Source organism: Heterocephalus glaber, unplaced genomic scaffold (genome assembly GCF_053883595.1).
Source record: "Heterocephalus glaber isolate CG9 unplaced genomic scaffold, H.glaber_assembly_v1.0 deba00001447, whole genome shotgun sequence".
Lineage (NCBI taxonomy): Eukaryota > Metazoa > Chordata > Mammalia > Rodentia > Bathyergidae > Heterocephalus > Heterocephalus glaber.
The window spans coordinates 12,075,614-12,090,181 of record NW_028258299.1 but is presented as its reverse complement, the minus strand read 5'-3'; the positions used below and the strand labels follow the sequence as shown (position 1 = coordinate 12,090,181).

The 14,568-nt window shown below is 38.8% G+C and overlaps 1 protein-coding gene across 2 annotated transcripts in view; it reads right to left on the bottom strand.

Annotated features, from left to right (window-relative positions):
* Fyb2 (FYN binding protein 2) overlaps window positions 1-14,568 on the bottom strand; it is a 140,535-nt gene that overhangs the window by 66,932 nt on the left and 59,035 nt on the right. For both annotated transcript variants that reach the window (XM_087214481.1, XM_087214480.1), the window contains exon 5: window positions 10,242-10,342. In XM_087214481.1, the coding sequence (XP_087070607.1) occupies window positions 10,242-10,342 (101 nt within the window). The remainder of the gene's footprint in view (window positions 1-10,241; window positions 10,343-14,568) is intronic.

The window sequence follows — 14,568 nt, the reverse complement described above, 5'->3', positions numbered from 1 at the left end:
GGAGCAGGGTAATACTAACTTTATAGAATGAATCAAGCAGTATTTCCTCTTCTTTTATTTTTCTGGAAGAAATTGTGTATAATTCTTCTTGGTGTTAATTCTTTAAATGTTTGGTAGCATTTTCCAGTGAGATAAATTGGACTTAAAAATTATTTGGGGGGACTTTTAAAATTATGCATTCAATTTTTCTTAAAAGTTACAGAGTTACTGTGCTTTTTTTTTTTTTTGGTACCAGGGATCGAACTTGGGACCTTGTGCTTGCAAGGCAGGCAGTGGAACCACTAAGGTAAATCTCCAGCCCGTCATTCTTGATATTATTAATTTGAATCTTTTCTGGCCTTCTTGATAGAGGTTTGTTAATTTTAATAATCTTTTCTAAGAACAAACTTTGGGTTTCATTAATTTTTTCTACTCTTCTGTTCTCAATTTCACTTATTTCTGTATGTTTGTATCTTTCCTGCTATCTGCTTTGGGTGTATTTTGTTCTTTTTCTATGTTCTAGATGTAATATCTTAGATTGGTAATTTGAGACTTATTTTCTTGAAAAAAACTTTTCAGTTGACAAGTAAAAATGTATATATTTATGGTGTACAAGATGATATTTTGATATATGTGTATTTTGTGGAATTGCTTATCAAGCTATGTAATGTATGTATTACATCCCATACTTGTATTTTACAGTGTGAACACTTGAAATCCACTCTCTTAACACTTTTAAAGCATACAATGTAATGTTATTATAGTCACTATGTTGTACATTAGGACTTCTGAACTCATTTCTCTTAATGGCAATTTTGTTCCCACTGAACTTCTCCCCAGCCTGCCTATCCCTCAGCTGTTGGTAATCACCATTTTAGTTTCTGTTTCCAGGAAACTGACTTTAGATCCCACACATAAATGAGAACAACGTGGTACTTATCTTTTTATGCCTGGCTTCATTTACTGAAAACAGTATCCTTCAGGTTCATGCACATTGTTGTGAATGATAGAATTTCCTCCTTTTTAGGGCTAAATAGTATTTCATCATGAATCCATGCCACACTGACTTTATCTGTTCATCAGTCTAGAGATACTTAGGTTGATCCAGATCTTAGACACTGCAAATAGTGCTGCAATGAACACGGGAGCACAAATATCTCATCCACACACAGATTTAATTTTTTATACCCATATGTGGGGTAACTGGAGCACATAGTTAATTATTTTACATTTTTTGAGGGATTTCCATATCATTTTATGTGACTGATGATAAAAAACTTACATTAACATTTCTACATTTTGGGCTGGGGATTTAGCTCAGTGGTTCTGCCTCCTGCCTCGCAAGCATAAGGTCCCGAGTTTGATCCTCAGTATCAGAAAATAAATAAATAAATAAAAACGTTTCTACATTTTGAATTTTTGTCACAGTTTACATCTTTTTATATTGCATACCCTTTTATCAAATTATGATAGCTATTGTTATTTTTCATAATAGTTTTGCCTTTTTATTATAGACATCCTTTAAAGTTCATTCTTCAATTTCAGAGGACACAAACTTGACACATCTGACATCTAACATGTTGAGAGTTGTATTTTCTCCTATGTCATTTTAACCTACATACTAAAGATAACCTACACACTAAAGATTTATACCCCATTGTTACAGTATTAGTGGATTCTAATTAGCTGTGCTTACTTTTACCAGTGAATTTCACACTTTGCTGTTTTCATGGTACTAATTAGTACCCTTTTCTTTTAGCTTGAAGAACTCCCATTAGTGTTTCTTATAAGACAGGTCTACTGGCAATTAAGCCCCTTCAAGATTTTGTTCCTGTAGAATAAGTGAGGGTTAAACAGCCTGTGTCCTTTATTTTCCTGGAGGGAGCTACAGCATGGCTCTTTAGAGAAAGGCAGGGAAAGGGATGGGAACACATCCCAGAATCCTGCTGACCACAGGCTGCAGCTGCTCTGTTTCTCAGTCCTCAAAGGTCAGTTCCTATCCCCCACCTGAGACGTCCTTCTGGAGGAGAACCCCTTCCCACCTTCACCACCCACCATTAGCAGAATTCTGCTGTGTTGCCTCTTGATTGGATCACTACCTTACTTTTGGACCTTTTTCTTTCCAGTCACAAACCCTCACCTTTTCTGCAGCACTGTCTTTATTTTTTTTAATTTTTTTTGTTAAATTCTATTATTGGTACCTTTTAGGTATACAGCACAATTACATTTCTCATTGGGAATTGTACCTTTACATAATGCATCTTGGTTCTTATTTTTTCCCTATTCCTAGCCCTCCCTTCAGGCCCTCTACCCTTCCCTATTTACAAAGACCTCATTTCCATTTTTTTCATTTCTCAGCATTTTTCCTTTCCCTTCTTTCCTTTCCCCTGCCCCTCCCACTACCCCTACCCCTTTGGACCTTTTCTTCCTATTTTGCATTATTGATTATTCATTCTAATCATTGGTACATTTTAGGTATACAGTATAATGACATTCATCATTGGAAATTTGCACCTTTACATAAACTCTCGTGGTTCTTGTTTTTCACCCTTGCCCAGCCCTCCCTTCCTCCATTCCTATTTACAAAGATTTTGTTCCTATTTTTCCATTTTCTCATATTAATCCCATTCCCTTCTATCGTTTCCCCTAGCCCTCCCACTTCCTTCCCCTTTGCCCCTTTTCTTCCTATTTCACATGACCTATTATACATTTAGTCCTTATTTACACTTTCAGTTTCTCACACCAGAGACACTATTCGGTATTTACACATGTGTGTCCTATTTATTTCACTTAAGAGTATCACCTCAATGTGCATCCACTTAGCTATAAATGTCTCTAATTTCTCATTTTTTATGGCTGAGTAGTACTCCATTTTATAAAAAAACCACATTTTCTTGATCCAGTCTCCAGTTGATGGGCATTTGGTCTGTTTCCAAGTTATAGCTGTTACAAACTGTGCTGCTATGAACATGGGGGCACATATATCACTGTGGTATGATTCTTTTAATTCTTTGGGGAAGATCCCCAGCAGTGGAATAGTGAGGTCAAATGGGACTTCCAGTCCTAGTCCTTGGAGGTATCTCCATAATGATTTACACAGTGCTTGCACCAGTCTACACTCCCACCAGCAGTGGAGCAGGGTTCCTCTTTCCCCACAGCCCTACCAGCATTTGTTATTGGTTGATTTCATGATAGCAGCCATTCTTTCTGGGGTGAGGTGGAATCTCAGCGTTGTTTTCATTTGCATCTCTCGAATGACGAGTGATGTTGAACATTTTTTCATGTATTTATTTGCTATTTCCACTTCTTTGCCTGAGAAATGTCTGCTCATTTCAGATGCCCATTTTCGGATTGGGTCTTTAAATTTGGGAGGTCTGATCTTTTTAAGTTCTTTATAGATTTGAGATAGTAGACCTTTGTCTGAGGAAGAGCAGGTGAAGATTTTTTCCCACATTGTGGGTTGTCTCTTCACATTGCTGGTGGTTGCTCTTGCTGTTCAGAAGCCTTTTAATAAGAAGAGATCCCACTTGTTGATTGTTTGTGCTAGTTCATGGGCAACTGAGGTTTTGTTTATAAAATCTTTTCCTACACCAATATCTTCAAGAGTTCTACCTAACCTCTGTTCCAACTGGTTCAGAGTTTCTATGTTAATATTTAGATCTTTAATCCATTTTGATGTTAGTTTAGTGCAAGGTGAGAGATATAGGTCTAGTTTTAATCTTTGGCAAGTTGAAGCCCAATTTTTCCAGCACCATTTATTAAAGAGGCTATCTTTCCTCCAGTGAGGGTGTTTGGGTCCTTTATCAAAGATAAGATGGATGAGTGTGTCTGGCATTGTTTCTGCATCTTCTGATCTGTTCTACTGGTCCTCAAGTCTGTTTCTTTTTCAGTACCATGCTGTTTTCATCACAGTAGCTTTGTAGTATAGTTGCAGGTTGGGGATTGTGATACCCCCTGCCATGTCTCTGTTACCTAGAATTGCTTTTGCTATTCTGAGTCTCTTCTTGTTCCAAATGAATTTTTGGATTGTTTTCTCAAGGTCCATGAAGTATGCTGCTGGGATCTCAATTGGAATTGCATTGAATCTATATACCAGTTTTGGAAATATGGCCATTTTCACTATATGAATCCTTCCTACCCAGGAGCAGGGGATGTCTGTCCATTTTCTGATATCATCTTCAATCTCTTTTTTCAGTGTGCCATAGTTTTCAGAGAAGAGGTCTTTGATTTCTTTCATTAGGTTGATTCCTAGGTATTTCAGTTTTTTGGATGCTATTGTGAAAGGAATTATTTGCCCTATTTCTCTCTCAGTGAGTCTGTCATTGGTGTACAGGAAAGCTATTGATGTTTGTGTGTTGACCTTGTATCCAGCTACTTGACTGAATTTGGTTATTAAGTCTAGAAGACTTTTGGTGGAGTTCTTGGGGTCTTCTGTGTAGAGTATCATGTCATCTGGAAATAGTGACAATTTGACTTCTTCATTTCCTATCTTTATTCCTTTTTCTTTCTCTTGTCTAATTGCTGTGGATGTTTCCAGAACTATATTGAACAAGAGTGGTGATAGTGGACATCCTTGTCTTCTTCCTGATTTTACTGTGAAGGATTTCAGTTTTTGACCATTTAGTATGATATTGGCTGTTGGTTTTTCATAGATGGCTTCTATCAGTTTGAGGTAGAGACCGTCTATTCCAATTTTTTGTAGGGTTTTTATCATAAATGCATGTTGGATTTTGTCAAATGCTTTTTCTGTGTCTATGGAGATAATCATATGGTTTTTGTCCTTGGCTCTATTGGTATAGTGTATTACACTGATTGATTTGCATATCTTGAACCATCCCTGCATCCCTGGGATGAATCCCACTTGATCAGGGTGTATGATCTTCTTGATGATCTTCTGCATTCTATTTGCCAGGATCTTATTAAGGATTTTTGCATCTATGTTCATTAGTGAGATTGGCCTATAGTTCTCCTTTTCAGTTGGGTCTTTCTCTGCTTTGGGGATCAAGGTGATGCTTGCTTCCAGGAATGAATTTGGGAGTATTGCTTCCCTTTCAATTTCATTGAAGAGTTTAAACAGCAGTGGCAGCAGTTCCTCTCTAAATGTCTTGTAGAATTCAGCAGTGAAGCCATCAGGGCCCGGGCTTTTCTTAGTTGGTAAGTTTTTAATTACATTTTCAATTTCATTGGTTGATATTGGGTTGTTCAGAATTTTTAGGTCTTCTTCGTTCAACTTTGGTAATTCATATGTATCTAGGACTCTGTCCACCATTTCTTCTGTGTTGTCCATCTTATTGGGGTATAGGCTCTGGAAGTAGGTATTGATGATCCTCTGGATTTCTGCTGGGTCTGTTGTAATTTCACCCTTTCCATTCCTAATTGCATGGATTTGGGCCTTTTCTTTCCTTTTTCTGATAAGGTTGGCTAAGGGTTTGTCAATTTTGTTGATTCTTTTGAAGAACCAACTTTTGGCTTCATTGATTTTTTTGTATTGTTCTCTTAGTCTCCATTGCATTGATTTCTGCTCTGATCTTTATAATTTCCTGCCTTGTATGAGCTCTGAGGTTGTCCTGTTCTTCTTTTTCTAGAAATTTGAGTTGCAGCATCAGGTTGTTTAATTGGGCTCGTTCTGTTTTCCTAATATGCATATTCACTGCTATGAATTTCCCTCATAAGACTGCTTTCATTGTGTCCCATAGATTCTGATATGTTGTATTGTCATTGTCATTTAATTGAAGGAACTGATTTCTTCTTTAATTTCCTCTGTGAGCCATTGGTTATTCAGAAGTGTGTTGTTCAATTTCCACATGTTTATGAAATTTTTCCAGTTTCTTTTCCTATGGATCTCCAATTTCATTGCACTATGGTCTGATAACATAGAGGCAATAACTTCAATTCCTTTCCACTTACTTAAACATGTTCTATTTGTGAGTATGTGGTCTATTCTGGAGAATGACCCATGTGCAGCTGAGAAGAATGTGTATTCTGATTTTGTGGGGTGGAAGACTCTGTAAACATCTGTTAAGTTCATTTGTTCAAGAGTTCAATTGAGTTCTAGTATTTCATTACTTATTTTTAGTCTAGTTGATCTATCTATTTGTGACAGTGGGGTGTTGCGGTCCCCCACTACAATTGTATTAGTGCATATATGACTTTTCATGTCCGTATTTGTTTTATATAGTTGGGTGCACTAGTGTTTGGTGCATAGATATTTATGATTGTCATCCCTTCCTCTTGGATTGTTCCCTTTACAAGGATGTAGTGTCCTTCTTTGTCTGCCTTAATCAGTGTTGATTTGAAATCTACTTGATCTGCAAAGACGATAGCTACTCCTGCTTTTTTGGGGGTTCCTGTCGCATGGAATATTGTTTGCCACTCCTTAACTTTCAGTCTATGAGTTTCCTTTTGAATTAAGTGTGTTTCTTATATGCAGCATATTGTTGGATTTTGCTTCTTGACCCATTGTGCCAGTCTATTTCTTTTGATTGGTGAATTGAGATCATTAACGTTGATGGGTATAACTGAAACATATTGACTTGTCATTGCCATGACTTTTTCTTTTTGTTGGGTTCTCCCCCTTTACATTTAATTTCTTGTCATGCCAGATGGGTTCATTCTGCTTTCCTTCCTGGGGTCGTGATCCTCAATGTCTGTTCCTAGGATATTGTGTAAAATTTTTTGGAGTGCTGGTTTGGTATTCACGAAGTTCCTAAGGTGCTCTTTGTCATGAAAGTATCTTATTTTGCCATCCATTTTGAAAGACAGTTTTGCAGGGTACATCAATCTGGGTTGGAGGCTGTTTCTTTTAGGGCTTGGAATATGTCACTCCAAGCTCTTCTTGCCTTGATGGTTTGTGTTGAGAAGTCTGCTGTGGTTCTGATGGGCTTTCCTTTGTATGTGATTTGTTTCTTTTCTCTAACTGCTTGTAGAACTTTGTTCTTCTGTTGGATTTCTGGAATCCTAACTATTATATGCCTATGTGCAGATTTTTTTTGATCAAGGCTATTTGGAGTCCCATATGCCTCACTTATCTGTATGTCAAGTTCTTTTCCCCTCCTTGGGAAGTTTTCTGGCATCACTTCTGTGAAGAGTTTTTTATGTCATCTGCATTCTCTCCTGTTTCTTCATTGACTCCTGTCAGTCTTATGTTATTCTTCTTTGCATCGTCTAGCAGCTGCTGGATTGATTTCTCATGTTCTCTTATAATTTTGAAGCAATTTTTCTTTTCCTGGTCATTAATTGCAATCTTATCTTCTATATGTGAAATTCTGTCCTCACATTGGCTCATTCTGCTGTGTAGACTTTCAATGGAGTTTTTCATGTCCTGGAAATCTATTTGCATCTGTTTTATGGATTCCATTTGTTTCCTATGTTGGGATTCCATCATGTTCCTCAGCTCCTCTCTAGATTTATTAATCATGTCTTGCACTAGGAGTACAATTTCTCCTGTTATCTGAGAAATTATTTCTGATTTCATTTTTTCCAGATCCCCTTTTGTTGCCAGTTCAATGGGTCCAGGTGGTTGAGTATCAGAGTGTTCCATGTCATTTCCCTTTGGGGTTGCTGTAGGTGATCTGGAAGTCTGGTTTTGAGACTTATTTACATGTTTTCTCGTTTCAACTCGGGGGGGGGCACTCTTGGCGCTTGCACGGATTACCTCCTCTGAGCTGGGAGAGATGGGACAGGGGACGCGAGCAGCGGTAAGGATGGTGACCCAAAAGCCCTTTCCTCTGGGCTGGGAGCAGCGGGAGGGATGGTGACCGGGAAGCCCCTTCCTCTGGTCCAGGAGCAGTAGGACGGTGGCTCAGAAGCCCCTACCTCTGTGCCGGGAGCAGCGGGACTCAGTACCTCGGTCTGGTGTCCTCTGCGTCTTTGTAGTGTGGAACCAGGTGGCTGTACAGAGGAGTGGGGCGGGGGGCGGGGTGGGGTGTCCAGTGGATTGTTGCTGGGGCGCGGGCTGATTTGGCGTGTTCGACGCGACTCGTGACCTCGGTAGGGCATGCGCAGGCCTGCCTCAGCACTGTCCTTTAAAATACAAGAATTCCTCAAGGAAAGACGGAGGAGTGGCCTGGCCTAGCAATTCCTTCTTTGGTCATCTAAAATGGCACCCCCAGAAGGCTCACTTGTTAGAATTTGTGGCCTGGAGAGAATAATGCAGGTCTCTGGTCCAGCTTCCTACATCTGACCCTCAGTTTCCCCTTATTCCCTGAGAAGCCTGCATGTATGCAAAACTCCTCCTCCTCACCACCCTAATCATGCAAAGAGCTTTCCCTGAAGCCCAGTCTGGCATGAGGAAGAACTTAGGGAGATCTTGAAGAGTGCTTTGCAGGGCTGTGGGGTTAGGGAGTCTCATGCAGCCCAGAGAGAGAAGGTACAGGCTGTGACTGAGCAGCCTTGGCCCCGGGAGCTTTTAGCCTTGAAGAAAGGCAGTAGTTGGAATCTGGCTCAAATGCAGCACAAAGCCTTTCTATCCAGTGAGTTCTGTAGACCAACAGCATCTGCATCACCATGGCCTCGCTGGAAGTTCAGACTCCCCTGCCGTATGCCAAAGCCAGTGAACCACAGTCCATATTTTGACAAGATCACCAGGAGATTTATGTGAATGCTAAAGTGTAAAAAGCCCTGTTCAAAAGTGTGTGTGTTTGTGTGTGTAGCATCATTGCCCTGTTAAGGGCAGGAATCACTTTACTTATAGCTTGTATTTTATAAGAATCTGGTCTTTACCAAGTCCAGCACAGAGGAAATTTTCTAGCCTTTTATTTCTTGGGCTAGGGGCTAGAAATTTCAATAGACCCTCTTTTAAAATTTACCATATACATTTATTTGTCCCTTCACATTGTCAGGAGAAAAGAAAGATCAGAGAGGCATAAACTACCTGATATTTCTGAATAACCCCTAAATGCATTAATAATTAATCTATAATCTTACAGCCAAGGTGAGCCCTCATTCTGAATTGATGAACTTCCTAAGTGTGTACTCCTAGGAAGAGAACTTCCTTTCCCAGAACACTGAGCTTCCTCTGTGTATGACAGACTAGATGCCCTCCCTTTAACCTTCCTTCCAGGGGAACCACTTCCTTGGGTGAAAAGCAGCACATGTTAGTGCTGTACCACATATTACAGAATTCTTTGTTTAACCACCCACCTGCTTAAGGACTCTTCAGACTTATGACCTGTGTTTCGACTTACAGTGCAGGAACATGAGTGGCAGTGAGGCTTTATGATGGCTTCTTCTATAGTACAGTACAATAATTTTTGCTGATTGTACTGTAGTTTTATGTTGTTATACATTGTAGTACTGCATGTACGAGTTATGCAAATAAAAGCAGTCAGCAAGTTGGAGTTCCCTTTGACCATTTCTTTGCTCTGAATATTGTAATGCGTATACTACATACAGTTCCTCATTTAGCACCAAATTCATTTAACAACCCAGTTGCAGGAATGGGATTTGGTCATTAAATGAGAAATATCTGTACTTGTATGACTTCCTGCAGCTCAACCTCTCTGATCCTCAGGTTCCTGCCTGTAGCAGCAGGGTGATAAAACCTCTCTCCCAGCAGGCAAGTACACAGAACCTAACTCGGACCCACAGTCCAGAGTCCAGAGTCCAGTCTCAACAAATACTTGTGTTTATTACAGCTCTAATATTTATGGATTTTGCAGAGAACTGGGTGATTCTACAGGGAGAACAAAGACCCTGAAACTGGCACAAATGTTAGGAGTCTCTCATTCATCTTTTTACCTTTTTTATAAAAAGGTCTGAGCGCTGTCATCAGTACCAGAGGCCGGAAGGGTTAACTCTGAGCCAGTGGTCAGAGCCATTAAACTCCCTTCTCCTATCCGGTTTGGACACGGAAGTCTAATTCTCATGGTTTGTCATCTCCCCCTCCACACACTGAGGAACCAGGGACTTTGAGAAAGATACCAGAAGAAGAGAGATGGGTTTCTATAGGAGGAGAAGGGAGAAAAATGAATCACCATATCTTGATTTTTCCTCCCACATACCTACAAAAGGAAAAGCAGCTGAATCGATTGGTGAAGAGAAAGTAAATAGTGGAAATGGCAAGAACAGGAGTTATGAATAGCAGTGATGCCCACCTTATTTAAATTTTTAAGATACCAGACATAGGAAAAAATAGAAATGAGATGGTAGAACAGAATGACTGTGACTTTCTTAAAGTTACAGTTAGCTAGAGGGAAAATATGAGTTTTGACACATTTTTATTCCACACAGGGTTACAATATTAATTGGCCTGGCAGACTTACAGTCAGCAATTTCTTCTGCAGTGCACAGGTTAATGGAGTTGCCCAAGTGTCTCAGATATGAAATTGTTGCCTCATAATTATGTGGTTCTTCAAATTCAGCACTGAGAATCATGGAGAGAAAAAAAGGTTACTTAAAGTAAAACATTTCTTTAAGCACATTTTAGAGGTCTTTGTATTCTTTTTCCTCCTTAGAGAAGTAATGTATGCCTGGCCAATATAGCACCCTAAGCAGATATGGAAGGCGCCGCCCCCCCCCCCCCGCCCAACACATGGGCATTCTAGGTGAAACAGAACAGTGTGAAATATTGTGTGACGATCACATAGCTCACATAGAAATCAATACAGTAAAACGCTCAGGTGCCAGACATTATGAGGAAACCCATAATAAAGAGATGCAAGTGGGGATTGCTAAGGGTCTCCAGGGGAAACTGAGGTCAACTATGGAGAAGATGGAATGACTGGGCAGACAGGGACTTCATGTCAGAGTCAGAAAGTAAGTCCGAGCCCGGGCCTCACCTGAAAGCAAGGCTGTATCTGAGAGATCAGGGGGAGTCCAGAGTCATACAGTGCTGCTCCAGCTGTACAGCAAGTTCAGGAAATACTGTCTGTACTCCCAGGGAATGCACAAGAAAGCCTGTTCTCTGACTGTGGCCATCAGAACTGCAGGCATCAGCCATGAGAAATCTATCTCAAAGCCCAGCACCAAGTGTAAATGTGGGGTCTAAGTTCATTCAATCTGTGTATCTCAGAGACATAAAGCTCACACTGGCACTTGAAATTCAAACTTTCCTTGTTAATGCAAATCTGAAATAATTCCAAAAAGATGCCTCTACAATCCAGGGTTCCTAGGCTTCTAAAGGAAACAGTCCCCTCTTCAAACAAGCTTAGAGTTAAGACCTGAAACCACACAAAAAGACGAGGCATCATGGCAAGGTCAGAGGGTGCAACTCATGGGGGAAAGGAATGACAGAATAACATGAAAGAAATTTAAAATAAGTGTGTTTCAAGTGTTCGGTGAAATACAGTGAGTAATACATACTATTAGGTAAAAACAAGAGGCTGTCAAAGAACTTACAGATTTAGGGACAGGAAAAAAAGTCTTGAAAAACACAAATGTGGTTCTTTTCAAGAAATCACTGCAGAGGCTGAAATGCAGCAGAATAAAGAAGTGGTAAATTTACTTAATCTGAGGAAATCACCCAGAGTTGTAGCACAGATAAATTAAAAGGTAGGCAATATGGAAAGAGAAGTGAAGAGACTAGCGGCTGGACCGTGAAGGCCCAGCATCCCGATGCCAGGGTGCTGAGAGAAAAGAAGGGATGATGAGGGGTCAGGATTCAAATGATCACAGCCAAAACTTTTTGAAAATTGAAAAGGACAAGAAGTCCCCTATTGAGGCAGCTTCCATAGTGAGAAACAGTAAATCTACACATATAGTTTGCAATAAATTAATACAACTCAAATAAAATGTGAAAGCTATGTGGGAGAAACTTTATCTATTAAGGACAGAATTCAGACTGGCAGTGGACTGACTATTCATTAGTAAGTACTTGTGGGAGATTATAGATAAAATCTCAACACACTGGGTAAAGGAAGCTATTGATCTGGAATTCTGTTCCAGCTGAATTACCATCCTAGAGTGAGGAAGAAGCAAAGATGTGTCTGGAATGCAATTTATTATGCATTTATTACCTGCACGTCTTTGCTGAAATGGACCAGTATGATGTAGTTTGGGCAAAAGAAACTGAACGAGTAATGAAATAGAAAGAACAATGATGCACAGAGAAACTTATAAAGCTATTGGTAAATCTAAATAAATGTTGACTGTAAAAATTAATAATTTGGAGAAGTTTGCAAATAAGATGGAATAAAAGTATTAAATAATCACATGGAAGGAAGTGGGAGAAGGCTATGGAAATCATTCTCAGAATTTTGGATTTGGCAGTAGGACAGAGATTTTGACTCTCAGGCTTTGTTAATTATAGATGTCAACATTTAGCTGTAAGCACTAAAAAGAATGGAAATAGAATATCTGACTTCTCAACTGTGGAATATTCAATGAAAAGCTTAAATGTTTTCAAAGGGTAGAAAAGGAAGAAAAATACATGTACAGAAACTGCATGAATTTTAATGGCAAAAAAGTCCAAAATAGATAAAAAATTATAATAAATGCACATAGAACTAACCTACTTCAAGTAAAATAAACTATATCTGAATGGATGGCTTAAAAATCCAGCTTATGATGCTAAAAACATAAATGAATGGAAAAAGAGACCCAAACCAAATACAACCTAAAAAAACTAAAGTAGGTATATTAATGTTAGATTGGACACTGGCAGGACTGATGGAGAAAATAAGTGAACATGAGTGCAAACACACACACAGCAAATATAAGAAGGGAGACAAAAGAGTCAGTTTTAGGGTTTCAAAAATCTAAGAAAATGTTATGATCAGTTCTCTGCCAATAAATTTGAAAATTTAGAGAAAACTAGCAAATCTGTATAGAAATATAAATTTACCACATTGATGGAGGAAGAAACAAAAATCCTAGTTTACCAATAAATCATCAAAGGGCTTGGATCAATAACACGCACACCCTCACTCTTCTCTCTGCCAGCCTTCACCCTCATAGCACCTTTCCTTTTGCTCTCTAACAAATCATTTCATAGGCAAGCTTTATTTAAACATTTTCTGAGAACAAAAAAAGAGGAAAAACATACTCCTTTAAAGAGAATAATATAATTTTGTTAAGCAACCACAAAATGATTAAACAATATAAGAAAAATGTAGCTCACTCTCAAGACACTTGAGCCCAAATCCACTTAATAAAATCCAGGAAACATGAATTAATTGGTATTAAAAATAATCCAAGTGGGTCGGGGATGTAGCTCAGTGGACAGGGCCTGCCTGCCAAGCTTGAGGTCCTGAGTTTGATGCCTGGTACAAACGCCACCCCACCCCCCACCCCCCGCAAATACAAAAACAAAAACGCCTTAAGAATTGGAATTTATTCCAAATCTTCAAGGACAGTTCAACATCAGAAGATGTATCACTATAATTAATCATGCTTTTGACAGCAGAAGAAAAACAAACTATTTTAATAGACACAAAACATTCCATGGAGTTAGACTTTAACTAGATTAACCTTCAGTGAATTTCATACTTAATGGTGAAGTGTAACAAAGGGTTAATATCCACATAAACTCAGTTGAAGCCTATAGGAAAGGAAAAAGACAAACCCATGAAAAACTGGACAAAAGTACATGACAGATATTACACAAGAGTAAACTTGAATACCTAAATTCACAGTAAACAAGAAAATGGATAGCAAGACAATGAAAATTTAGTCTACACCTATCAGATTAGCAAGGTTATACTCGGAAAGTAATACCTCATTTGTCAAGGAAATAGAGAAACGGGAAATCTTTACACCGCTTTGTAAGACTTGGCACACCGTTTCAGTGGATAATTTTTTAGTACCTAGTAAGATCAAAGTTGCTTACTTATTATTTAGCAATTCTACTTCTAAGTAAATAGCCTTGAGAAACTTGCTTATATTCACCTAGAAACCTAGGAGGATGATTGCTGTCGTATTACATGAAATGGTGAATGTTTGAAACAATCTAAGTGCCCCTCAGTAAGGGGATAAACTGTTGTGGGTTCATTTGAGGAAACACAACACAGCAATTATCATGAATGAACTAGACTTACACACACCAACATGGTATGCGAAAACTGCTTCGTGGAAAAAAGTGGCAGAAGAAAAATTGAGATGTCACATACACAAACATTTAAAATACTATGTCTTTAACAATTTATAGTTCAAGGATAATGAATCACTAAAAAGATACACTCCTAATTTCATGATAGGAGTTGGCTCTGAGTAGGAGAAACAGAACTATGGGGGCAACAAAGGGAAGCTTCAGCTGAACACTCAACATCATCCCAAATGCGGCTAGTGCAGAGGAGAAGCAATTATCCATCATCCTATCTCCTACACACAAAAGAGGCATTGCATTTTGGGGTTCTTCCTCATTTTTTACTATTTATATGCATGTTCACATAGATGCTGCCATAAAAATGAAAGGATAGGACACTCTCCTTTGTTTTGCTTCCCCATTTATTACATAAGCATGCTCTACCCACATATTTCCCCCCTTTGCCTCTGTTCCTTCTACATATTCTTTGTAATATTTTCAAAGATATAGAAACAGTTCATTTTTCTGGAAAAGAAAAATTGTGAATTCTAATGCTTCAATAGCTTCTCCCTTCACATTTTTGTTCTTCTCTCCCTGCATGAAGTAATTGAGAGAAACTTTCTTAAATG